The sequence below is a fragment of the Cloeon dipterum genome, chromosome 2, assembly GCF_949628265.1.
Source record: "Cloeon dipterum chromosome 2, ieCloDipt1.1, whole genome shotgun sequence".
In the NCBI taxonomy this organism is placed as follows: Eukaryota; Metazoa; Arthropoda; class Insecta; order Ephemeroptera; family Baetidae; genus Cloeon; species Cloeon dipterum.
The window spans coordinates 32,010,600-32,037,355 of NC_088787.1; the positions used below are offsets into that span (position 1 = coordinate 32,010,600).

Consider the following 26,756-nt stretch of genomic DNA (forward strand, 5'->3'; position numbering starts at 1 on the left):
GATTTTTTCCTTTTTTAATCCCAGATCAATCATTAAAGGTTATAGCCAATCTCGTCATTTGCATCTGCTGGGTAGAATAAGGAAAACATTTAAGTGAGACGCTTATGTGACTCAGTCAAGCTCCTGTTTGCATAGCCAATTTATTGAGGAAAACTTGCATGCTAAAGATAACAGCAGCATTCGCGGTATATTACCATTTTTCCTTGTAATCAAACTCTTATCTATTTTTGGATGCAATAAAGATTATTAATTTAATTTTTTAGGGAGTACTATTATACCGTATTATTTTACATAATTTCAAAATTTCTAACGCAGTGAAACCTACGTTACATTAAATTTTAAGAATAATTTAAATCAAATTTCTAGTGGTGAAATATTTTACACCGCTTCGTTACAAACTCCGTTTAAATTGAGTTAAAAGCTGTTGCCTTATATCGAGTTTTTAATATAATGTATACAATCAGAATTACTCTATTTGCATTAATTTCCCAGGAAACAATGCACAATTCAACTCCATAAAGTAAAAATTTAAAGAAATTTCAAGCTGTCACAATTTCTTGAAAGGTTTTAATAAAAAACTACACATTTGTGGAATGAGCTCAGAGAGACAATATAAAATGATGTGTGCCACTTTCATTATTTTACAAAAGCTATTGATTTTTCCTTTAGAATATGTTCGGCTTTTAAAATAACATATAGTTTCATAAAATTCAGCTTCATTTAAGCTTTTTCTAATTTTTGCTGGAAAATAATTTCCTTTAATTCAAATATTTCAATCTTAACGTCAAAATTAGTTGTAAAATGACACAAATTGGCCAATTTTGTGAAAATTGTTCCATTATCTATTAATTACTTACAGATATGCAGTCAGGAAAATTAGTTTAGGAAAAATTGGGAAACTATATAGCTACATAAATTGAGAGCTATATTGTGTGCTGTAATTTAGCAAAAGTGAAGGCTTGGGCAAGATGCAAGAATATTTTGTTAATATGATGTTTATAATTATTATGTTCCCAGAAGATATGAAGAGATCCAGAAAATCCTTTCCATAGACTTAGTAGCCATGGCAGAGTTTATAGGTCTAAATATCGGTTTAGTTTCATAACTCATAACTTTTAAACCACTACTTTGTGTTCTAAACTTAAATTTTTGGTAAATATTTTTTAAATGTCAGTAGCTTAACTATAAACATATTTAATTGATATTAAATTTCTTGCTCGCTCTTGCACTATAGTTCCAATCACGAAATACATTTTTCCGTTCGTCGGATCCGCTCTAAGTAAGTGATCCCGAATGCTCGCGCTGTGACACAAAAGAAAGAATAAGTTTGTGTAAAAATTTCCCAAGGAAGAGACGCCAGCGCGGCGACAGCGGGTAAATGGTGTGTCTGTAAAATGATCTGCCACGGCGGGATGGCGACGAGAGGGTTGGAGCTGGGGGGCGCTGTGTTGTGTGGTAATAGAGATGATTAATCTAGAGGGCGCCGGGCGCGCTGCTGGCCAACTGCACGCGCGGGGGAAGACGCTGGCGCCGCTCGCTGGACGGACCCAAGAGGATGGAGAGAGCCGCAGGCGCCAGGGCTCCGCGCTGTCCGCCCTTCTGCGCTAAATCGCATCAAAACACACCCCTTGTGCCTGTTTTTATGTGGCCGTGCGGCGTCGGGGTCGGTCGCCTGCCCGGCGCGGCGCTCGCAGTCGTCTCAAAAATAATAAGTGAAATATTGGCTTGGCTCCTGGCTGCCTCCACTGCTGGCGTCTCCGATGCTGCGGCGCCGCCTGCAGACACCGACGCGAGGTCTGCAACACACAAAGAGCAGTGCAGAGCGTACGTTGGCAGTTCAAGCAACTCGGCCGTGATTGGAATCAATCAACAAGTGTCACTTGTCACTGCTAATTGCGCCCAATCAATCAGCATTTTCCAATTAAATTATTATTTAGTGAACGAGTCCCTAATTAGAATTAATTGCTTGCTCCGGCCTTCTTATCGGTGTTGAAAATTGAAGATTAAAATATTGCTGTTGCTGAGAGCGTACTAAAATAATCATGTCAAACACTTGACGTCTTCAAGTGATTGATGAGATAACTTTTTCATATTAAATATGTGAAGCAACCGTGTCAAAATCGTCTCCTTTACTCATGCTCATTGGGATAATTCAGCTCAGAACATAATATTTTTGTGATGATTACTTGAACAACCCCAGTTAAAATTGTTCTATTTTTGCATTGCTTTCGAGTTACGAAGTGGACGAAATGTTTTAAAAAAACGCAACTGGGACTGTGAAGCGGTGCATAGAAAGATTCTGGATCTTGATTTATGAAGCCCAGCAATGAGATGAAATTCAGTTGAGCAGAAATCAGTATAATAAAAATGATTTGCATATACAAAATTGGTTCTAGAGCATCATTATTGACAATCCTTTTTTTTCCAAAGCCTAATACGGCTAATCATCTGATGCGTCTTACCCATTGAGAAATGTTATTTAAATATCATACTGTGTTAAAAACGGGAGAGTCAATAAATTCCAAAACAAAAAATCAAGACGGTTTAAAAATTTCGAGATGGAGGAAAAATAAATTATGGCCGAAAGGGGTTGAGGATATGGGGGTGAGCATCCCCAAAAACATTCATCTCACCAAGGGAAGTTGAACCAAAGTTGAACGGTGAGCCGTTTTTGCATTTCTGACCCTTAGAACCCGAAATTTGGCGCTCACAACATATTTGAAAAAAAAAATCGAAAAATCGTTTTTTTTTTCGAATATAATAATCGAATTTCTTGAAAAGGAAGCCGAAAACCACTCTGAAATTTTCACACAAGTTCCCTCGCACCTTGAGAGCACTGTACTTTTTAGCCCTGCACGACCCAAGCTATAGTTTCATAAATCATATTATACTCTTAAACAAAAGCTGCAGCAAGTAAATAAATCAATTCTGAATCAAATTGAAAGTGTCAAGTGTATTTTTGGGTGGCCCAGCCAAGGTCGGCTACACAAAGACTTCTGTACTACGTAAATGTGAAAATGGTATTTATTCAGCAATAAATAAAAGCCGCCAATGGCTCAAAGCTTATGTTCTGGTCACTATTGACACTTTTCTGAAAGACTTTTATGAAGCCTTTGATATATGATTTAACGATGCCCTGGGAGATAGCGTGGAAAATGATCTCGGGGTTTTGTCCGAAAACTTGGTGAGAACAATTGTTTGCACAGTGGGTGGACAGCACATTGAAAAAGTAAATAGCCTTGAAGGAGCCAAACGTTTCAGCATAGTGTATACGTTCCGCGTTTCTCGCCAAGAGGAACTGTCAAATTATTTTTGTTATTATAATAGACGAGTGAGTGATTACATTCCACTTTTCAAGGGAATATAAAAGGTTTGGTTTGGGTTTTGTGTATACAATATACGCTTTTCAAAACATGTTCCTCGAAGCAAAAAATAAGGGTTCATGGCAAAACTCTTTTTTGTTTCCTTTCCCCCTCGATGTGTGTGAGCAGTATTTTTATGATTTAAAAAGAAATATAATTAAATTAAAGTTGAAAATACTGGCGATTTTTTTATTCTGAAGAAAATAATTAATGGTCTGTTATCAAAGAATTAGGACAACTTTTCTGATTATGTCAGCAGTAAGAAAGGTTTTAGAAACTCTCCCTCAAAGCTTTTCGTATTTGATAAACACCAAAATGATTTAAATAAAGGAAGGAATGTTGGCGTAGTGCATTTTTGTGAGGGAGAGAAAGTAGCGACTTTGAAAAGATTTCATAGCTTCATTGCGTTGATTCTCGGAACTGTCTGCAGCTAACCTCCGAAAGGAATAAATTGTATTTTTAAAGTATAAATTTTATTACTTTTCTCATCCGCCTGTGGCGCCGAAACAACTATAGCCACAAAGTATGAGAATGAGTAAAATAAACACGAAATAATTTTTTTCAGGAAATGGAAGTTATAATTGGTATGCATATAATATTAATCTTTATTTCAAGATGGCAGTTTATTTTAATGAAACAATGTTCTTTAAAAATGACCCTAATTTTTGTTGCTCGTAGTAGATTAGAACATTTTATGAAGCAACTAATTTAATTCACAAGGGCAGTGACAATTTTGCAAAGGAATAGCTCCCGTTATTTATGGTCTCAAAAGTCTCCAAAATTCGAGATTTGAATTCGAAAACCGATCAAAATTTCATATAATTTCAAATTCTGTACAATGGCAGTAAAAAATGCCCTCTTTGTTAAATAGAACCGATTAATTCTGCGAAAGGAAGTTGGACAATTTAAGCATTCACAGTTTGCGATGTGACACTTTTCGAATCGGGCGAGTGGAATGGAACGTGCAGAGAATCGAGCCGCGAGTGTGTGTGTATGTGTATATAATATGGGCATAGAAAAAAGCAGGGCGGCACAGCAGCAGCAAGAGCAGCTCGATCGTCGTCATCATCATTAGAGGTGGCTTTGACGTTGGCACAGACCCAGAGTGGCGGCCGTCAACACGGCGCTTGGTCCGGACGGGCGCCCGTCAAGGCGCCTGCTTCTTTGGTAAACACTGCATGGCATACAATATTGAATAAATGGCTAACCTAAATAGTCTAGCAGCGCGCGCGGATATATGGCCAAAATATAGCAGCGGGGACTCGCTTTTGAAAATAAACAGCACGCACCAAATGCGCTCGTGTGTATATTTTGCGTGTAATTCGTGATCGAATGTGTTTTACAAAATATACCTGCTAGCTCCTCTCGTAAATCAAGCGGAAAAGCAAACGCGCCGTTTGGAATTTTTAGCGCGTCTCTCTTGAAAGTTCAAAATTTTCCGTTATAGAGCCGAAAATTGATCACCTTTAAGTATGTTTTTATTTCTTTCCTCGCTGTAATATACATAGGAAAAATTCGCAGCTTTTTACATGAAGAGGAATGCAGGAACGTCATCAGTGTATGACTATTGAATGAAGTCTTTATTATAATTAAATTCCCCATCTGGAAAAAATCATTCGTTTTATATCAACGACCATTATTCAAAAATTCCAAAGGGGGTGTAAACCTTTTCCTCTAGGGGATACAACTACTCAATTGGGGTCATTTAAAATACGTTAAATTTTCCTGTATTACTCTACCCTCTGCATATGTTGCCCATGAACAAAAGATATCGATGACTAATATTTAAAAAATTTCTTTTTGACTCGCATGATGAAGTTATGGCCAATAGGGGTTGAAGGCTGAGGGATGAGCACCCCAAAAACTAATCAGCTTTCCAGAGGATGTCAAACCAAGTCGAAAAATTTGCAGTTTTTGCATTTCTGACTCTTAGAACCCAAAATTTGGTGCTAAAAACATTTTTTTTTAAATTCAAAATTAAATTTCTTGAAATTGAAGCCGAACACCACCTTGAAACTTTCACAAAAGTTCACATGTAGCCTGATACCACTTTTGCTAGGCATTCCGGATTTTTACAATCCCAAAAAACACTCGGAAGTTTTCGAAAATGACCTTTGATGACTTTTAACCTTGATCGGCGACCTAAAATTTGGTGTTCATTCCATGAGGTTTGACGCGAGGTGTTCAACGCACACCTTAACTTTAAAATATTATCAACTCACTTTTTTTAATTAAAAATTCCAGCTCAAATTCAAAAATAATTTTCATGATGGAACGTTTCGATTAACAAATATAAATTTTACTGTTGTGTCGATGACAAAGAGCCCAAAGTATTAACCAACCCTAAAAAGTGAAATAAAACACGCAGTAACATTATTTCTAAAAAAAACATGTAATAATCATCGCAGCAACCGTAAATTTTTACGTTATTTTCCATTAAATTCATGTGCGTCATTGAAATGTCGATAGGAAAATATCAAGACCACCTGTCTAGACTCTGTTTCCCAATATTTATTCGGTTGGATGGGCTCGTAACCTCAAAAGTGATGTCTTGGAGAGCATCTCAAACAAAATTAAAAAAGGAGCGCAAAGAGAGGCGCCAGCACAATCCGAACAATGGTGTTCCCACGAAAAATGCCAATCCCGTATGTCTGTCTCCGCGTGCAATGGGAGACGGTAAATAATTTTACGGGACAGCTAGGCTCTCGGCTCTCGCGCTTTGCTCGGAAATAGAAATAATCACGTCGGCTGCAACCGCGATGCTTGTTATTGTTTTACAGCGAAGAGAAAAAAGCAGCGCGGCGAGGAGGAGTATATGTATTTTCAGTTGCTGGCGCCAGCCGACTCCAGGCAAATGACACAGTCCGTGGGTCGGTCGGCGTCGGCTGATGCAGCTTGCACAGAAAGCATCATCTCTCATAGCTTGTGTGCAGTGAGTGTGTGTTATGCTGCTTCAAATTATCCACGCGAGCAGCAGCCGGCTCTGAAGTAATAACAGGCCGTATCACACTCGCGCAGCCACAGCCGAGACAGACGAAACAATTTTTAGTATTTTCATGTCGCGCCTCCAATAATGATACATTCACAAATATCATCATCACTCGCGCAACGGCGACGGCGGCGGCGGCGGTCGGACGCCCATGGTTCACTTTCTGACGCCACTTATTTAATCTCAACCGGTGCAGCACTTTATGCGCGGACAAGCCCTTCCCTGCGTGTGTTGCAACATTAGCATTGCGATTTTTTTAATATATTAAATTCTGAGTGGAAATCACGGGTCGCAGGATGGTATTGGCGGTGTCAAGATAATCTGACGAAATTCACACCATCTTAGCACAAAGAAAACCCAAAATTCTCATTTTTGCGGGTTTTATTCTATTGGTCATTTTTGGTGAATTTAATAATGAGCTAACTAATGAGACGTTAAGGTAAGCGTTGAACTCACCTTTCATTGAGCCCGATCGAATGAACTCTAATTTTGAGGTCATCGGTGAAGATCAAAGGTCATGAAAGCTCATTTTAGTATATTTCTGGTTGTTTTTCGGGATTTTGAAAACCCGAATAATCCGAAACGCCACTCAAAGTGGTCTTAAGGAACGTCAGAGGTTGTTGCACCTGTTCTAGCGGTGGCTTTGTGGACAAAGGTCTATTATTTCAATGTAAGATCTCTGTGCAGGACGGCGAAATGTTGGCCGCGATTGGGCCCAAGCTCCTTCCACATGAGTAGAAATCAGCTTGAGTAAATAGAGGCCAAAATTGTTTGCATCCTCTGTCCCGATCTCCTGAAAAAAAGTCGAATATTTTTACCAATAACTCAAGCGAACAATGTTTTGTTGATAAAGGGAGCCAGCAAGTATTGTGGTTGCACTTGACAGCGAGTCTTGGGGGAGTGTAAAAGCATTACAAGAATTTTGCCGTCAAAATCTCTTAAGGAACGTCAGAGGTTGTTGCACCTGTTCTAGCGGTGGCTTTGTGGACAAAGGTCTATTATTTCAATGTAAGATCTCTGTGCAGGACGGCGAAATGTTGGCCGCGATTGGGCCCAAGCTCCTTCTGCGGCCCCTCAAGCACCATGCATGTTATTATCCTGTTTCTGGGATCTGGTGAGCTCATATCCCACGGCATGAGCTTTAAAAATTATGATACTTAAAAATTGTATTTTAAATAATTGTTTTACCTGCAGGAAAAAATTATTCTAATGCATTTTGTTCCTGCGTTGAATAAAAATAAGAAAAATTAGTATTCAGAGTCAACCCCTGCGGGACTGAGGCTGATACTAATTGATTAAAAAACATGCAACAAAAGAGCATAAATTATTCATTCAAATTGCAGTTCACCTCGTTGACGGTGGAGATGGTCACTGAATAATTTATATTTGCGAGGACGCAAATCAAGTGGCGACAGTGTCATCGCGAGCGAGAGTGAAATGCACCATAAATTATCAGTAGTGAATCAATTTACAATCGCATCTTCTGAATAATGAACTGTGGTGCAACAAAAGCGCATCAAGTTAGCAGTGAAAAACCTGATTTTCTATTATGCTGATGCAACAATGCTTGCCGAGAAGGAGGAAAAATTGTCCTCCAACGTACCTTGCATATCTATTGCAGGGGCTGTGAAAAATAGTGGAGAAACTCACTCCATTACAACATATATACCGCTAGAAATTCTGTGAAATCTTAATTCTTTGAATTTCTTGAACAAGAATTTGTATTGGCTAAGAGACTGAATTATAAAATATTTTTAAAAGCTTGGGTGTCTTGTTTTTATTTTTCACTTAAACGAAAATTGGTATTAGGTCAAAAAACTCAACATGAAAATATTCAGTAATAACAATTTGGGACTGGGGTCAGCGCCACCTAAACCCGGGTATTCAGCTCTTCAGCTGGTCAGGGAAGGTTAAGACGAGTCTATTGGTGGGTTGTTTTTGCAATTTTGGTTGTTAGAGCCCGAGATTTGGAGTTGAAAATATTTGAATAAAAAGAAAAAGTCGAAAATATGTTTTTTTCTTTCGATTTTTGAAATAGAAATTCTCGAAAACAAAAAGGTACACCGCTCTGAGATTTTCACATAAGCCTTAGGACGACATTGAAGCACATTTTCACAATTCCAAAATCCAGAGCTCATTTACAAAATTTAAAGCCAAAATTGTCAAAATTGGTAAAAGTTCAGTCTGGCTCGGCGAGAAGAATCCAAAGTAAACCATGCGTTTTATAAATTGCGCTATATATACGTGAAGATGAACTACTGATGCCTCAAAGTTTTCCAAAATTGTCCAGTAATGATGCTTTTTCTAGTAAAGTGAAATTTCGCATAGTTTTCCCGAGGCATTTTGTCTTAATTACTTTAAAGTTTTGTGTCGGATGAAAAAACCAGCTTTATTGAAAAACCAATAATTTCAACTTAACTGCATGCGTTGCTATCTCAAACTTGACAATTTTTCACCGCCCCTGTGAATTATTATTAACTTAATTATCGTATAATGAGCAAGTGATGCGTAACAACAAGTGAAACAATCGGCACGATTTATTTTCTCGCTTGCAATAACGCGTACAACGGCATGCCGCGAGTTTTTCTTTTAATTATTCTCACAGCAGCCTTGTGCAAATAAATTGTGATTTTCTCTCGCCCCGCCGCCGCCGCTCGTAAATTCTTTATTTACTGTCGCCTCTGTGTTTCAAGCGCACGTATATATTCCAAAAGGGGATATATATGTGGTTTAATGCGCACGTATAGTGCAAAGGTGGAGGAGTAATTACAGTTAATGATCGAGATTGTCACGCCTAGAAAAAATAGTTTTACCTGCGGTTTCTCAAGAGTTAATAATATGCAGCAGATAATGCAGTCATTACATTTCTGTCTAGAAAAAACTTTAGGAAAAAATCTAAGAATTTAGTTTTGACATGCGCTTTTCCTTAATTTTGATGCTGCTAGATGTGTTAAGCATTGGAGCTACGGAACGAGTACCTTTTACGAGTTTGATTGATTTGACACTATGGAAACATTCATCTCGTGACTCGTATTTTTCCCCTGTCACTTCCCCGAATTCTTTGTTAACTTTTGACAAAAGCAGCATATTATATAAGAATATACCCACAATTTAAAAATGTTTAGCTTGAGTTGTAAACAGATTGTACAATATTGTGTAGTATTTATTTTTATTTTTAAAGCAATAATATATTTTAAACGGACTTCTCCCAGACATTTTTTTCATTTAACACAAAATGTAATAGATGCTTTATCATAGAGGGCTTTGCACAAGCTCTCATAAAGTCATAAACGAATTTTCTACAAATCATTTCAAATTGGTCGTAGAACAAAGGTTCGGACACCGTTTAACTCTTCTCGTCAAGTTGAACATCTTTTCTGTTGGCCTTAAATTCATTGAAATTCACTAAAATCGAATTTTCGAAAAGACACAAAGTTGACATTGAAAATCTTGAATTTTTTACATTTTGATCCATCTTGTAGAACGCAAAAATGGTTTGGAAATTCATAATGGCGTTTGGGCTTTATATTTTATTAAAAAAGACCAAACAACTTGAGCTTTTTCAGATATCACCCCAATTTTCCGGCAAATGCTAAATAAAATTATCCGGGTTTCACTATTTAGATCTAGGATAAATTTATTAACTTCTATAACTTCCTAAACTGCGTAACAAGATATATTTTATGTCTTGTCTCAAGCCTCCAAAGCAAATACGAGCAGTCACCGATGATATCCACGCATTTTATCTTGTATATTTATGTTGTACACTATTAGTGTTTATTAAAGTTTTTCATTACGAAAACTTGGTTGTTTCGACTCCTCTAAACACTGCCGGAAACACCGTTAAACATAACAGGATGGTGATCAAACAAAATTGAAAAATACTAAAAATTTCATGATATATTATCAAATCTCTTGCAGTTACAAAACCAAAAACGGAGGCTTTAATTTCATCAGTTTCAGGCGGGGGGAAATTAAAGCAATCCCTTCACGTAGATCAAGCCGGTTTTTGCTGCGAGGCAGATTGGCCAGATTCAGATTGGCAAAAAATAATTAGCGCGCCAATGGGTTGGTTGCGGGAGAGGCAGAGAGGTGTCGCGGCAGGCGGGGCAGATTGGCTGGCGCAGACGAGTTCATTTATTTAAAATGTAGACGTGCATGTGTGCGGAGAGTGGCGGCCGCCAAGCCGAAGACTGCGAAGAGCCGGCGCCGCTCGCACGGCGCGAGAGGGGGGAGGGGCGACTGGCTGGCGGCAGCGGCGGCGGCGGATAGAGCCTGGCATCGGCCAGCCGTGCCTCTGCCTGCTTCAGTCGCAGTGGAAACCGAGTGAAGTGCAGTCGCGTTGTCGTGAGAGTCGCGAGTCGTGAGAGTGGATCGCCGGACGCATTGACGCACGCACGCACGGAAGGGGAGCAAGCGAGATGCGTGCGTCGACGCCGCCGTCGCTGCCGCCGCGCCGGCAGCGCTGAGTCCGGAACCACGGCCGCCGTGCGACGATGCCTTCGCGCAGCAGCACGTGAGCCGCCGTCGTCCGATGGTGGCTTGCTGCGGCGTTCGCTCTGGCGTTTGTTCACCTCCATGTTCCGCCGCAAACGCGAGCCCCTGACGCAACGCCTACTCAAGGCCGTGCGCGAGAAGGCCGCCGCCGCCGACGCCGCCGCCGTTGACGCTGCGTCGCTGCACACGCACGTGCTGCAGCAGCTGAGTGAGCAGCATCTGGAGCTGCTGCTGCTGGCCGTCGAACGCGATGGCGCCCGCACCTGCTGCGTGCCCGCCAGACGCGGCGCCACCACCAGCGTCGACGCGGCCTCCTCTACCTACTGTTGCTGCGCGACGCCCGGCGACGACGAGTCGCCGCCGGCGTCTGGCGCCAGCAGGACGGCTGAAGAAAAGCCGTACCAATCACCTCACGTGTTGTGTTGCCAAGCGTTCCGCTGGCCGGAACTCCAAGACACCACGCAGCTCAGGCGTCTGCCCCAGTGCACCACCCTTGAATGCTGCAACCCTTTCCACTACAGCAAAGTTTGCGGACCAGGTCAGTCTCGCGGCGGGTGCATGGCCACGGCCAAATGGGTCAACGACCAACACACGTTCCCAGGGTTCGCGCCTCCACCTTATTCTCTGTCTTTGGCTCTAGCAATAAGTCAGGGTGGCGTGCTCGTGTCGCGCCACTCTCGTCGGGGTCACCAAATTAACGAGTAGCAGTAAAAAAAACTAAGTATTAAACGGTTTGTCAATGATTTTCTGCTCGATTTTGGTTCCTTTCATCGCGATCTATCCAACGGAGCGAGTTTGGAGGAAAAATCCCCTTAATTGTGATACAAATCGTGATTTCCGTAAAGAAAAGGGGCGAGGCGTATTCATTGAACTCTATAAAAAATCCCAAAAACCAGAGGCATGTTGAAAGATCTAAGCAAAAGGTTACACCGTGACTAATCATCAAAACATCAGTATTTTTTGTCTGCTCTTTCCCTTATAAATAATATGTGTTTACCTGGCGTCGTCAGGTCAGGCACCCTCCTGAAAAAGGATAATAGCCTGCCCCTAAAAGTGTCGCAGCATGCGTTCTCGGACAAAGGCGCAAAAAAACCACTCGATAATTGATTCGAAATTACTTTGGTCGGCTGTAATAACGTCATCGCCATAAAAACGACACATTATTCAGATAAAATTGTAATTACGTGTCATTGGAGGGAATAAGTCGGCGCATTTGCATGTTGCCGTCCGCGTCCGCACACGAACGTGTGTGTGCGCGCATAAAAAACAAATTTATAAACACGTTCGAGTCGCGCATTTGATCTTGAGCGCATATGACATCATGCGAGGAGCATTTTAGGTTAGGGAAGTGATTGTCTGGCCAATCACCTGCTTTTAATATCACTCTTGGCGCCATGCATTCATTCGCGCTGGCTGGCTGGCTAGCTGACTGGCTGACTTCAGCTCGGCGGCTGGGCTGGCGGCGGCGGCGGCAGCTTTTACACTGGACAGACGACGCGCTGCTTTTTATTAGTGTCGCACCTGCTGGCTATCGAAAGGCGAATCAAGTACGCCGCCGACCGACACACAGCCTGAGAAATGAGCCCGATTTGCATCGCTTTACCCGCGACCCAAACTCACTCAATTTAGCCGAAAAAACAGGCCTACGCGGCTTTTGCAAATTCCCCCAATTTCTTCTAGACATTTTTGTAGAATAACTTATTGGGGATAAATTTCGTATTTCATTTTGCTTTCTATTTGGCAGTAAAGTTAAATTCATTTAGAGTGAGAAATTATTCGTGAAAACCGAACCCTGGACCTTTCTGCTGAGAAATTCAGTCAAGTCAGTTGAATGTTTAAAATTGCAGCCTAGTATTTCCTAAATTCAGAATTTAACCTAATCAGGTTTGGCATCCCTCTTTCATATGTTAATTTGTTGGCTATTTTTTTTTTGCTGAATTTTTTGATTTGAATAAGCGCTGTGAGAAAAGTCGCCGAACTCGTGTCTTAAATAATGCCTTTGTCTGCTACCGATGTGTGTATGGTGTCTGCTTGTGGCTCAAGAGTTAATATATTATTATTGCAGAAACACATCAAGAGTTGATTTAACTGCGATTGAAAACACCGAAATCGGAGACGGCACGAAAAACCCGATTTGGGTATTTTCACTCGCGGTTAATTAGGTTTAAATCAAGTTGTAATGTGATTCTTTGATTCGAAATCGATAGAATGTTGATGTAAGTGAGAACAAACATCTAAATATAGACTAATTAATTAGCTGCAACTTGACACCGAACAATTGGCTGCTCGTGCATCAGGTAGCGGAACATATAAGTTGAGGGGGTTAAATCCGTTCGGTGACGTTTTGAGAGCGAATATCTCTGTTTAGTTTATTTAATTTATTTGTATTCATTCAACGAAACAGAAAGTGAAGCTCCTTATTTCCTATTACCGTGCATTTACAAATCAAGTCACAAAATTAAATGGAACAAAAGAAGAAAAAGAAATACTCTTTTCATTTAGGATATTAATTGGTAGGAAAGCGTTATGAAAAAAATATTTCTTGCAGAAGAAATCGTTAAGGATGTGCAACCCTGTAATAAAAATTGATTGGCTCATGCGACATAGTACTACATTTTTGGTGAAATGCTCGGCCAAACACAAAACAAAAGTTTCTCATTCTGCTTCGCCCTCAATTAATTTGGCTTACATTTAAAGATCTCTGAAGAGCACTCGCTTCTTCCTCTGTTGCACAAAGAAAAATGTGCGTTCTATTTTGGCTCAAGACTTCAAAACGCGTGAACCTCTTGAGCTGGTGCTAATCGGTCAAACTGATGCCTCGGCTGCGGCTGCTCACATCCGCTGCTTGCTGTCGGATCAGCGCGCAGAAAATGCAGGCGCCGGTAGAACAATGGTCTGTTGGCCGCTGCTGCGGGCTTTGCATTCGGCCGTGTTTATCTTGCAGTGTCGCGCCAATTAAGATAACACTCTGGCGTCAAGGATAGCATAATTGATTTAATGCACGTGTCAGCGCAAAAGATACCGAGGCAAAAATAAAACCGCTACCGCCGCCGCCGCCGTCGCCGCCAAGACGACAAAACAACCGCATTCTCTCTCTCTCTCTCTCTCTCTCTCTCTCTCTCTCTCTCTCTCTCTCTCTCTCTCTCTCTCTCGCTCTCTCTGCTGACTGGCCTGCGAGAAAAATGAGATCACAAATTATAAAAAAATAAAAGCACCGCTGTATGTTTACAATTTGAAAAGTAGACACATTGTTATGGTAGCGTGTCAAAGCGAATATGGCGACGTTATTATCGTTATTTTATTTTTCTCCTCTCTGCTGGCTGGCATCATCGTCGTTTTCTTTCTTTTCGGCTCGAAAAAGCTGCGAAACGCGCGTGACCCGGGGTCAAGGGCTGGCAGCGTGTGAGAGCGCGCCGAGTCGCGAGGTGACATCGGCCCGGCCCCCTCCACAGGCAGCACAACATAATGCTGTTTTGAATTGCCGCGAATATTTATTTTTACAATCCATTAGCAAACGGCTAAAGAGGATAATAAATTTGGAATTGAATATGTATTCACGAGGCAGCCCCACGACCACTCCTCTCTTTTCCAAGGTGCTCATTCGCTCGTCGATCAATAAAAATTGCTGACCATTGATTTCCCATTCGGATTGTTACTTGAATGGATCGCACCGCCACGGCCCTTTCGTTTCGTTCAGACAGACGGCTCGTTTGGAAAAAAAAAGAAACGCAGGCGAACGTTGTTTTATCGATTTCCGATGCGTCAATATTGCGGGCGTGATTTCTCTCGGGTTTATTTCCAATATTTGAATTTCAAATTTAGCTGCGAGAGTTACGAAAGTTCTTGAATGCTCTCGTAGGCGGACTCATCCTTTTCCATTTGTAAAACAAATTGAAAGCAGGCTTAAAGCAAGTTGAATAGAGTAAGAATAGCTCTCATTGTTTTATTTCTAAATTTGAGTTTAAATTTGCTCGTTCGCCGAAAGGCAACTACGCAAAACGGTCCGGTTTCCAAGGCAATACCTTAACTCAGTCAGTGGGAAGGTGCGCTAAAAGCCCGGTGCGTCCACGTCCACCCACACGGCGCCCGCCACTCTTGGTTTCGCAACTTTTCCGCCCAGACGCACACGCCGAGAATGAATGATCCTCTCTTTTCGACTCGGCGTGCGTGCACCTGTTGCAATCTGCACAAGCAGCCAGGCGCCGGCTGCTGCTCCTCTCGGTCGGCAGCGGCCTTTTTTCCGCGAAAAGCAACCGGTGAATGGAATAACGCACGACGCGGCAGATGGCGAAAACGCGGCCAAGGTGCGAATTCGCACAAAGCGACAGCCGCCATACCAAGAGCGAGAGAGGTATGAATGAAAATGATGCACACCGAAAATAGCCCGCTTTTGTGACGGGTTCGAACTTTAAATGGATTACAGTAAGGACGATTACAGGTTGTGTTTTTTCCTGAGTTGCTCCTAATCTGTTTGTTTAGTTGGACTTAATCGGTTAAAAAAATAAATTTCAATTTAATCCTCAAACCTCCCAGGCTATTGGAGCCAGTCGTGTCAATAGAGCCAGTGCAGTCTGCCGTGAAAGGGAAATTCCTTTCATTCCTTCCACGGCATGCACCCCTGGGGTTTGTTAGTTGGAAGAGTTCCTTCCCTCGTATTTTTTTTCTCATTGCTAGATAAGGTCGGTTGTTCCTTTGGCCTGTCAGGTGACGGTGACGGAGGGTGGAAGGAAGGAAGGGAGGGATGGAGGGTGTCGCTTGACCGGCCGGCCTTTGGATAACGAGGCGCCGCTCGCTCTGTATTTTGAGACGCCGTGGGTACCTCGCTGGCCGGCGAGAAAGAAAGAAAGAGAACGGGCGGGCGGGGAGAGGCGCCGCGCTGTCGCTGAGAGGGGAGGCGCAGGTGAAGGAAGAAGAGGCGGTTGCTCTCCGCCGCCGCCACCGACAGCCACGGCTGGCTCCGTCCGCCGCCGCCGTTGCCGCGTATATACAACAACAATAATGCAACACACACACACACACACACACACGGGCACAGGCAGGCGCCACCGAGACTTGTGCTCTCTCACATATTTATAGATAAAAGAGCCATACGCGGAGCTGCTCTTCGCTCTCTCGCTTTCGCCTCGGCCATTCATGTGCAGCCCGCGCCGCCACTTCGATTAATTAGGCGCCGCCGCCGCCACCGCATCTTCAGCCGCTGGCCCAGTGCCCTTGTGCCGGCTTTTCTGCCTTTTCAGCCGAGATTGCGAGCGAAAAGAAATTCAGGCCAAGGGGTGGGTGGACGGGCACCTGATACGCAGGATGCGCCCGCCCGTTCGCAAGCTGTCGCCGCACCAACCCGATATTATCAAATATCGAGCCTTGAATTTTTTTACTAACGAACGGCATGATAAAAGCCGTGTCTTAAAATGTTCACTTATAGAAGGTTCCTTGTTCATGCTAACCTGTTGCAACACTCATTCGGTATTTTCCCCCATCCGCCCGATGTGTTTTTCTGTCCGCACCGGATGGAAAGGGATAGTTTTTCCTGACGTCACGTTCGTCGCGGCGAAATATCAGGTCTCACGTCGCGAAGGTTGAGAAGTGCATGCGGCGTGCATCGCGTTTCACGCAAACGCAACTGCGAAAGCGGAAAGAGGAGCGAGGAGCGGTTCCCTTTTTTGCGTTTGTCTGATCAAAGCAAACTTTCGGCCGCCTCCGCCTCCTTCTCAATAACCTCGAGTGAAAAATAATGCTCGTCTGAGGCGCCAACTTGAGAGGTGACCTCTGCATAATATCCACTCGTTGACGCCGCGTGAGGTGCCTTAGCTTTGTAGCTACAAAGCCCAGCCCCGTTTTCTTCTTTAAAATCGGGGGTGACCCGCAATTATCGCGGCTTATCTGTCTTAGGGGACCTTTAGAACTAACCGTTTCGCGAGGTCAACCCGCTTGTCAATCAGTCGGTTTCGCGTATCAGCTTTGTCCGCCGCCTCTTTGGTGCACTAATTGTGAGATAACCTCGCCTCCAGACTCGGCCCAAGCACGTAGCGCAGTTTTTTGCTCGCGCCAATTACGATATATTAACCAATTAATTAGCCAATATGACAATTTTACATATTATTAGGGTCATTGCCTCGCATCATCTGATGATTTACAGCCTTGTGCTCATGTTGCTCTTTTGTGTTACAGAGTCACCACCCCCGCCTTACCGCCGCTACCCTTACGAGAAGCTAAGACCTGAAGGTGAGAGACAGTGAATGGGCGATGTTTTCATTCATGCAAGTTTTTATGGGGGATTGGGTTGTTGACTTTTAAGTGTGTGGCACTCACCCGTCAACTGCACGAGACAGGGGTTTGTGCCGACAGCACCTGCAACAAGAGGTGTACTATGCCATGCCCAATCCGACAAACTGGCAAGCACAATTGGGTAAACTCTATATCGATATAAATCTTTTTTGAGAGGTCACACATCAGAGACGGTTTCATTCCAATCCAATAATACGCCCCCTAATGGCAATTCACACACAAAATAAACATACAGAAATCATGATTGTTTTATAAAATCAATGAATTTGGAAGAATCGTAAAACTTCTTGAGGTACACAAATTTCTTCAGAGCAGTCACGAATTTGCTCATAGCGTGGCTCAAGCCCCATTATTCTAAGTTGCAGCTCTTGAAAACGGAGTCTGCTGTGAAATCATCAATTTCTGGGGTGCGAAATACAAATCAGACGTGCAACGCGTGCTGTGCCCGTACACGTTAGGCGGGGTGTTTTTTTAAATAAACTTCCATGCCTCAAACAAATATTATTTTGATAACACTGGAAGCTGGTTGTACCGCTCTAAAAGAGGTCTCGCGGATCGACTCGGATCCTAGTTGTATTTTTTGGCGAGTAACTAGGTTCGAAATCCATTGTGGTAAATCCTGAGGGTAGACTCGGGTCACAATAGATTAATGCACCTTGCCTACAATAACCGCGACAAACCATCAACACTTAAACACCTGTGAAAAGCGACCGTCTCGCGGATCGACTCAGATCCCAGTTGTATTTTTTGGCGAGTGACTATAGGTTCCAAATCCATTGTGGCAAAACCTGAGGGTAGACTCGGGTCACAAAAGATTAAGACACCTTGCCTACAATAACCGCGACAAACCATCAACACTTGAACACCTGTGAAAAGCGACCGCTACCTGGGAGGTGACCCATATAGACAGTGATAGAGATTATATATCCCCAACCCTTGCAGACAGGGTGCGTCCAGTTATTGCGTGGCCGGCATTGAGAGAAGGCCAGCTGACGGAGAAGGTGCGGCGGGCGCCTGTGTGTGCTCACTCGGCGTCCGGCAGTCGCTGTTACCTGGAGAGATTACCCGATTAGCGCGCACCTGGCGCGACGCCGCCGCCGTGTGTGTGCGTGCGTGTGTATGTGTGTGTGTGTGTGTGTGTGTGTGTGTGTGTGTGTGTGTGTGTGTGTGTGTGTGTGAGAGAGAGAGAGAGAGAGAGAGAGCCCACAGCAACGACGCCACTCAGCATGCACTCGCGCTGCTGGCTTGATTCATGAGCTCTTGGCGCCTGTATGCTCGTCTGTCCCGCGCCCCCGGCCCGCCGACACACATTCCCCGATTCGGTCGCTAACGCCGCCGCCTGCTTTGCTTAATCGGCGGATTTCGGATCGATCCAACGAGTTCCCTTTCATTCAGCGCGGTTTTGATTGTATTTTATTTATAATTTTAACTACAAAACGACGCATTCCCTCTCGTGCGGACGTGCGCGAAGCGGCCGTTCTCTCGGCGATTCTGTTTACTGATTGTGACAAAACGAATTGTTGTCTCAATCCTGGTCCCCGTGGCGCCAAGCACTGCGAAGAATTTCTGCACTTTCCTTGACGTCGATCGCGACGGAAATCCCTCTGGCCTGCCCGCCTGGCGACGGGCGAGGTGCAGGAGAGCATTAATAATTATCAATTGTACATTTATATAAATAAAAAAGGAAACCGCTGCTCGCATTTGCACAAAATAGGGCTTGTTTCCGAGAAGGATAAAGCGAAGGCGAAATAAAGCCGTGAAGGGCGCTTGCTGGCGCCATGTGCATCAAGCAGCGACTGACTGACTTCCTTGTCAATGGCGTGACCTCAGCGCAGCTCCATCGCGAGCTGTCGAGCGCGGACGCACCCAGAATTTTAAAAATATCCGCCATAACCGATTGACATTCTCGCTAATTGATTTAAGTGCTAAGTTGTTTCCCTTTTGTTCGCAGACCGGGCGCCGAGTGAAGAAAGTTTGACGACCAACAAGATTTCCTACACCACCTCGCCCAATTGTTCGTCAATTTCCAATTTTTCCCTGCGTTCGTCGTTTTCTACTAATGGAGAGGGTAAGTCAGTTTTATCACTTATAAATTAAAGAATGCGCCGGTATTAACGGGAGTGTAATTCACGACAAGGAAAAAAGCATTTTTTTTCCTAAATGCAACAGGCCGTTTTATGAGGATTAAATTGCATTTTCGGTGGGCCTAAGTTTACATCGCCATTCGCAGAGACGCTGATAACCATTTATTTTTGTGTTTCCTTCACCGATGAATCAGTGCAGCCGCAAACAAAGCTACCTGTTATCTGCTGCCGCGTGAAAGCGATCGAGCTAAAAAAGAAGAGACTCTGGTAATCCGGAGCGGTGATCTTCTAGAACGAAATGAGCGAATCCAAATGATGTCAGTCGTCGGCGGCGAGCTGTCAAAAGTGGCGTCAGCAGAATTTTGGCGCCGTCGCACAAAATCTGCAAACCACCGGTGGCGCCTTATCACATATTTGGCTGGCCGTCAAAAATTCTCGGCGTCACTTAATGAGCCGAGCGCCGTTGCTGCGAATCTGTGTCATTTCTCCCCAGCGCTAAATAACTTTAGTGGTGCGAAACCCCGCAGCGAGACTGGAGCCTGCAGGGGTAAGCCGAGACAGAATAGCATATTTTGCGGCTTGTTCGTCCCGTGAACAAATAGGGAGTCATCAATTTACCGCATTCAATGCAGCGTGACGAATTTATCTCTGAGAGCAGTGAGCTTCAAGCGCGAGTGCGCCTCTCAGCAAGTGTCAAGTGCATGGAGATGCGGCCGCTGACGGACAATGACTCGTCCGCCCCGCGATAAGAGAAAGATGCTGCCGCAAGATCAAAACGATGCTTCTCTCTGGACACACTGCCTGTTAATTATTGTGAAACAATGTGGCAAACAATATGCACAATGGGGAACTTTGCCGCTGCGGTTAAATTTTTTCAAATTCACATTTCATGCGAGTAAACCCCTCTGAATAGGGCGGACAACACTTGAGTAGAAATCAGCTTGAGTAAATAGAGGCCAAAATTGTTTGCATCCTCTGTCCCGATCTCCTGAAAAAAAGTCGAATATTTTTACCAATAACTCAAGCGAACAATGTTTTGTTGATAAAGGGAGCCAGCAAGTATTGTGGTTGCACTTGACAGCGAGTCTTGGGGGAGTGTAAAAGCATTACAAGAATTTTGCCGTCAAAATCTCGACGTGGGTCTAAAGATAGAAGTGACATGCACGCTGTCACAAATGCGTCAGTTTTCTATTTGCTTAGTTAGTTGCTTGCTTGCTGATACAAACAAGGTGGAATAATTGAACTTGAGCCAATGCCTTATCAATTCCAACTCTAATCGCAGATTTCGCTTGTTTTACTCCCGCGCTCTTGACGATTCAGCCTTGAATCCTTTTTGCTTTCAGGAACAGAAAAGGAAATTTAGAAATTGTTGCACTACAATCTGCCACCGATTCCATTGAAATATTTACCTGCTACCGAGAAAACATGTTGTTCACCCCTAAATGTTTGCAATGGGGGTGGACACAAAAGAGAGGATGTATAGATTCCACGCTACTGCCCAGGTGGTATGTTTGTGGCGCCAAAGTTTGTTTATTCCCTGTAGAAGGGGCAAAATATAATTCCTATTGAAGCCTCCCTATGCGAAAGATGAGTGGAACAGGAAAAGGAAAAGAGAGCCGGGCAGAGGAATGCAGTCAAGGATAGGATGTGTATTATTAAAGTGGCCTCTTTGATCCATAAAAGTAGTGTGTCTGGGGCGTTATTTTATAATTATCACTGTGCGAAGGGAAAATAGACGAGACGGGCTGGAATGTGATTATGACACGGCAAAAGCGGTTCCGAGAGTGAGTGGTGGCGGCTTTGTTTTAAATTAAAACTCGACGACGACGGGACCGCCGGCCGCCCGGCGGCCGGGCGAACGAGAAACAAAAAGGAGGAAGGAATCTTCGCAGAAAAACAACGCAAAATACGCAAATAGAATCTTGGGTGGTGGTGCGTGTTTTTAATTGAGGAAACTGTCGCACCTCTTGACTCGGACGGGCGCGAAAATAAAACAAAGTGGTGATTTTCGGCTCACAAGTGATGGAGCTGCGAGCTGCGCGAATTTGTCACCGTGACTCGCGTGAATTTTAATTCTGGTAACGAAGCCAACAATAACTCGGTGAAAAGAAGCAAGGAATTCCATTGACTTGTTTCCCAAGACGCGATCGGGCACAAAGGGTCCAGTAAACATTTTTCAGCGCAGCACGCTGCCCTTGAGGCGAATCTGGCACTTTTTGTTTTGTCCCAAACCAGATCTCTCTCTAACTCCCATTCCTCCCCGATCTGTTTCTCTTGCCAAGCAATAACCGTGCGAATCATCGCAACCCCCGTTGCCTGGAAAGCTGCGGTGGAAGTGATTTTAAACTATTTATGCGATCCGCCCATTGGAAATTAAGGAAGGCACGCATCCATGTTTTGAGCGCGCGGTAGGCCTGCTCTCTTCTCTTTCTTTGCTTGTTGCTTTTTGACCTTGGCCATAAGAATCTCTTGAGTCGCTCTCGGCTCGGTCTCTGGCGGAGGATGGATGGATGGATGCGGTTCTCTCTCTATCTCTCTCTCTCCTCGGCTGGGTATTTTCTCAAATTCAAATACGAAAGTGCCGCTTTTACCTGCGAATTCCCATCAGGGTGACATCATCCACCCGACTGGCGCGGCTGATTATTAATAGTGCCATTTCTTTTACTTTAATGGTGCCGAAACTGGATTTTCCACAATCCATGCCCGCGGTCGGATTGATTTGGCGAGTGCCGGCCGGCCGGCCGACTGTGGGCGGTCGACGCCTCGTGTAGTTATCCAAATTTATTTATTAATTAGTCCCTTTGGCGTGGCAACGAGACGGGCTTTTAAAATTATCTGAATTTACATTTAAAGCCATTTAAAATAATTGCCGGCAAAACTTTGTGTGCACTCCGCGAGCCACGAGAGAGGGAGAAAAAGTTGGGTTTCTCTTCTTTGTCCGGCGTCGTGGAACTCGTGGATGCTGCACCTGTACGCGAAATAAAAGAGAGCAGCGACTGACGGAGATTATTAATATTTGACAGACTGCGCAGAGAAAAAGAAAGAGTCAGTCAGACAGGAATCGAGACAAGCAGGGAGGCCAAATTGAAGTGCGCCTCTCTTTCATTTCTCGCCGGCCGCCGGAGCCGTGTGGCTGTGCAAGCGAGCAACCAAGCAAGGACAAAAAGCGGCTCACACAGAGTTTTTAAAACGGCGGCACCGGTTTTCGCGTTGCGCAGGGTACAGCGGTGACGTCAGATGGCGCCAGCCTCCCATATCACGTAAATAAGATGGGACCAAATGAGCAGCTCTTTTATTTTCCACCACATATGTGTTTGCATACACTACACACTCTCTCTCTCTCTCTCTCTCTCTGCCGCCGCCGCCGCCACCACCGCCGTCGCTGCTGCTACACAGAAAGAACATTATAATGACACGGCGGCAACATTTTTACACTTCTTACTGATGCAGCAGCAGAATGCTAGCTGCTTCAACTCGAAAAATATTCGTGGGACTATGTTTTGCCCGAGAATTAATTTAAAGTAGTGATCCACAAGCTGTAAATTATGAACATTTTGCTTTTTTGATTATTGCAAGTAGTGCATTGAGTTTATTGTTTGCGAAATTTAGTGCAGTAATGAAATCAGGACCAAGGAAAGTCAAATTTTAGATTGAGACAAATATCTTGATATTTTTCGCTCGATTTCGATCTGTATCCAATGGTGAGAGAAAAATTCCCTATATCGTGAAACAAATCGTGTTGTTTTAGCACCCTACTATTGAGCCGATTTTCTCAAAAGTTTAAATAAATTATAATAACTAATATTTTTCTTTATTGCAGGCTCCGAACAGACTGATGAATGGTGCAAGCTGGCGTATTGGGAGCAGCAGCACCGAATTGGGGACCTTTTCTCCGTGCGCAGCCCCTCGGTGCACGTCTTTGGCGGACCCGCGAAGCCTGGCATGGTGTCAGCGGCCCTTTGCCTCACGGACCTCGTGCCCAAATACCCTGGCGTTCCTATCGAGCCCAGCGCACCCATAAAAAAGACTAGAAGCAAAATAGCAGATGGTGAGTTTGCCGGAACAGGAAAAATAAAAATAAATTGTTGCAATCATTCTAATACAAATCAGTAGTTTTTATGCCCCTAGTCTGTTTTAAATTAATGAAATTTCGGTCGTACAATCTTGCAAAACGTTCTCATACCGCAGAGAAAATAATTTTTGTTATAAATTAAAGTAAATTAATTGTTAATGGGCAAATTATTAATATTGAAAAAATGTTTATTAAAAATGGAACTATTAAGAATTCTGTTTATTTCCTTTTTATTTATTAAATATTAAAATTATACAACAAATCTGAAATATAACCAAGCACAACAATAATTTTAATTTTAATTAGAAAATGTCTTAAATTATTTTTATAACTGTTTAGTAAGAGAATTATTTAATTTCAATTAAATTGAATTATTTAATATCGATTAAATAATTAACAAATTAAAGAAATAATAATTTTTTGGATAAAGTGCAATTCTTTTTATTTCATTTAAAATTTCATTTACAAATAATACCATGGTGTACGTGTTTTTATTTTTAAATTCCTCCCCTGCGTTATATTTTACAATTATCAATTTAATTATGTATCAGTAAATAGAGTAAACGCTTTTGGCTTGTATTCTAATTTCGTTCAATTTCCGCAGGAGTGCTGATAAGTCAAGAGGGTGATACGGTATGGGCTTACAATCTGTCCGAGTGTCCGATGTTCGTGAACTCGCCGACGCTGGACGACCTGCACTCGCGCTCGCTGGTCGTGTACAAACTGCCGCCAGGCTACTGCCAGCGCATCTTCAGCTGGGAGCGGGCTGAGCTGCGGCGCAAGGTCAACGCGAGGAGCGAGAACACGCTGGGCCCGGAGAACACATACTCGGTGCGGATCAGCTTCGCCAAGGGCTGGGGGCCCAAGTACGCGCGGCAGGAGATCACCGTGTGTCACTGCTGGCTCGAGGTGCTGCTCACCAAGCCTGCCCGGTGACCTTCTGCCAGCCAGAGACTGGTTCTTGCCGGACAGTGCGCCCTAGTGTATTATTGTGTACATTTTCAAGCGCCGCCAGTCAAGTGGTAGAAAAACTGGACAAAAAGTTTTTGAGCTGCCTCTGTGATCCGCGGACGTTTTACTATCCGAAAATGCAGCCTTCGGAACGGGCAGCGGTGGTGTTACACGTTTTTCCGTGTTTCGTTCTTCTCGCTACGGAATTCTTGCTTTGTCCCTCTCAAACATGCATTTTTTACTGTCCAAGAGATAAAAATTTTCACAGGTGATTTTATTATTTTTATTTTTATCCGATCATGATTAAATTTGGTATGCAGACTCTCCTTGACGAGACAAATCGATCAATGTGTAATCTTTGACATTCTCACTAAATTATGATTTTTTCTCAGGCCTAAGCAAGTGAAAATGTTAAAAAAGCAGCAAATTTTAAATAGTTTTGCAATATTTTGGTATTTATTTAAACCTAATATAAGTTTAAATTAATATAAAAAACATTGAAAGAAGTTTAATCAAATAAAATACAGAAAATTGTCTTCAATGAGCAAAATATAATCCGTCGTCAATGGGAGTCTGCACTAATAAGCCATTACAAGAAGCACTGGAATAAAGTTTTCGACAACCAATCGATTCCTGAAGGTTAGACAGCCACAATTTGACGCGACGTTTCCTAATTCAGAGAAAAACGTAAAACCGTATCTTAAGTGGTGTTTAGTTTAAACTTAGCCACAATAATGCCTTTCTCTGATTGGATTCCGGCGTTCTTGTGGTTAGATTTAGACTTATAAATGCTAAACAAATGTTTTTTTTAGATTTTTGACCGATTTATTTGGCTGCCAACCCTAATCTGTTCCTCAGGTATCAAAAAATAAATTCCAGTGCTACTAGAAACATAAAAATTGAATTACTTAAAATTTCCTCTCATCAAGCGGAACGAAGCCAGGGTTCCTTGTCAAGTCCTTGATTCAAAAGTCACAGCAGGGCAGCTCAATGATATTATGTACATATAAAATCAAGATAAATCTATATATTTATATCTAGATTATACTATATAAATATCATTGCCATTGTTGTGTTTTAAGAAGAAGAGCTAAGAGTGTACCTGTCGAAGACGCGTTCCTTTCGGCCTCGTTTCGAGAGGAACGCAACTTCAAAAAACTAATTTTATATAATATATCACCATAAATATGTATTTACCTTGCTTCTAAAACTCTACTGCGCGACAAATTCTCTTAGCTGAAAATTTATTAATTCTTTTGGTTCTTGATTGAGGAAGGAAGTTGTAACAAAGACTGCGAAGTCATATTTTTTCCAAAACAATAAACTAGCTTGTTGGTTATCAAAACTGTGTGTGCACACCTCCTGGAGAAACTGACGAGCTCTATTTATTTATAGTGCGCCACATTCTGTGATGTCAGGGGCAATAGTTATCTGCCCTTTTTCACCAAAACAATATGTTGAAGCCTCGCTCCTCTTTTAGCATTTTTTCCCTCAAGGTGCAATTGGTTTGCATTTTTTTTTTGTTCAGTAAATTGGCAATTTATGGCAAAAGAGGAGAGGAATCGGCTTAGCTACCCAAACATTCCGTCATCATTTAATAATTGTCTATATAGAGTGGAATTTTGTCTTTTTGTCCAGAAAGAGCAAATTGTGCCCCTCCGTGCCCCCGGCCTGCGCTGCTAAGACTAGTACTTTTGTGCTGGAAAACCGTCCAGAATTTTGACTAACTCACAGGGTTTTGCTTGTGAAAAGGAAGCAGGTGATTCAGAAATATGCCATCACAATAATGCCTCTCTCTCTCTCTCTCTCTCTCTCTCTCTCACTCTTTGTCTGATTAGCACTTGGCAACATATCTCCTTGTTAGTAAAGTCGTTGGCAAAAGAAAATAATTATAATTAAATAAAAGCAAGACCCTGAGAATGTAATTTTTGTCTTGGTTTTCCAAAGAATCTGCTTAAATTCGTGCTAAAACTTAACAGACAATCACAGTGTAACACTCACAATATTTCTTTGTCCCTTTCGGCGTTTTCTTTTTTACTTTGGACGCACATAATCTACCATATAAATAAAAATATAAATGATGAATGTAACCAGGACAAATGCTGCTGCTATATCGTGATGAAACACATACATATACGAGTATAATTAATTAATAACCCAAGAGATTGTTTTGTGAGATCCACCATACACACATCCACACGAATTCAACACAAACTGGAAACAAGCTACATACCGTGCGATTTAATACAACATACAAACTATGTATAATGTAAATGCTTCGGATAGCCTGTACAAGAGAAGAAAAACCATGTTAAAATTGTATAATATATTGTAGTTATGTATGCATCTTTAAACAGAATGAAAAGCATGGTGGAGAACAAGAATCTGCCACCACGATTTTTATTGATTAAAATTTAACAAGAAAAAACAAACTCTTTAATTGCACTTTCAATACCTTGAAAATCAGGGAAACCCTTTATACTTTTGCTTGATATTTATAGATATAAAAAATTAGG

General features: G+C 42.7%; 1 protein-coding gene across 2 annotated transcripts; it reads left to right on the forward strand.

Moving 5' to 3' along the window:
* Positions 1-10,503: 10,503 nt before the first annotated feature.
* LOC135936029 (mothers against decapentaplegic homolog 6-like) lies at positions 10,504-26,672 on the forward strand. Of its 2 annotated transcripts, XM_065478705.1 has the most exons (5): positions 10,507-11,386; positions 17,017-17,070; positions 19,085-19,201; positions 23,038-23,265; positions 23,894-26,672. In XM_065478705.1, exons 1-5 carry the CDS (start codon positions 10,930-10,932, stop codon positions 24,223-24,225), a joined length of 1,188 nt encoding a protein of 395 aa, XP_065334777.1. In that variant the 5' UTR covers positions 10,507-10,929; the 3' UTR covers positions 24,226-26,672. The 2 variants fall into 2 exon arrangements, with proteins under 2 accessions (XP_065334778.1, XP_065334777.1); XM_065478706.1 differs by lacking the exon at positions 17,017-17,070 and having other exon boundaries at positions 10,504-11,386.
* Positions 26,673-26,756: the final 84 nt, after the last annotated feature.

Bases quoted from the DNA above. Each gene is read 5' to 3' on its own strand.
- LOC135936029 (XM_065478705.1), top strand. From the start codon at position 10,930: ATGTTCCGCCGCAAACGCGAGCCCCTGACGCAACGCCTACTCAAGGCC. The intron at 19,202-23,037 runs GTAAGTCAGTTT...TCTTTATTGCAG, and splicing joins GTTTTCTACTAATGGAGAGG to GCTCCGAACAGACTGATGAA. The intron at 23,266-23,893 runs GTGAGTTTGCCG...CAATTTCCGCAG, and splicing joins TAGAAGCAAAATAGCAGATG to GAGTGCTGATAAGTCAAGAG.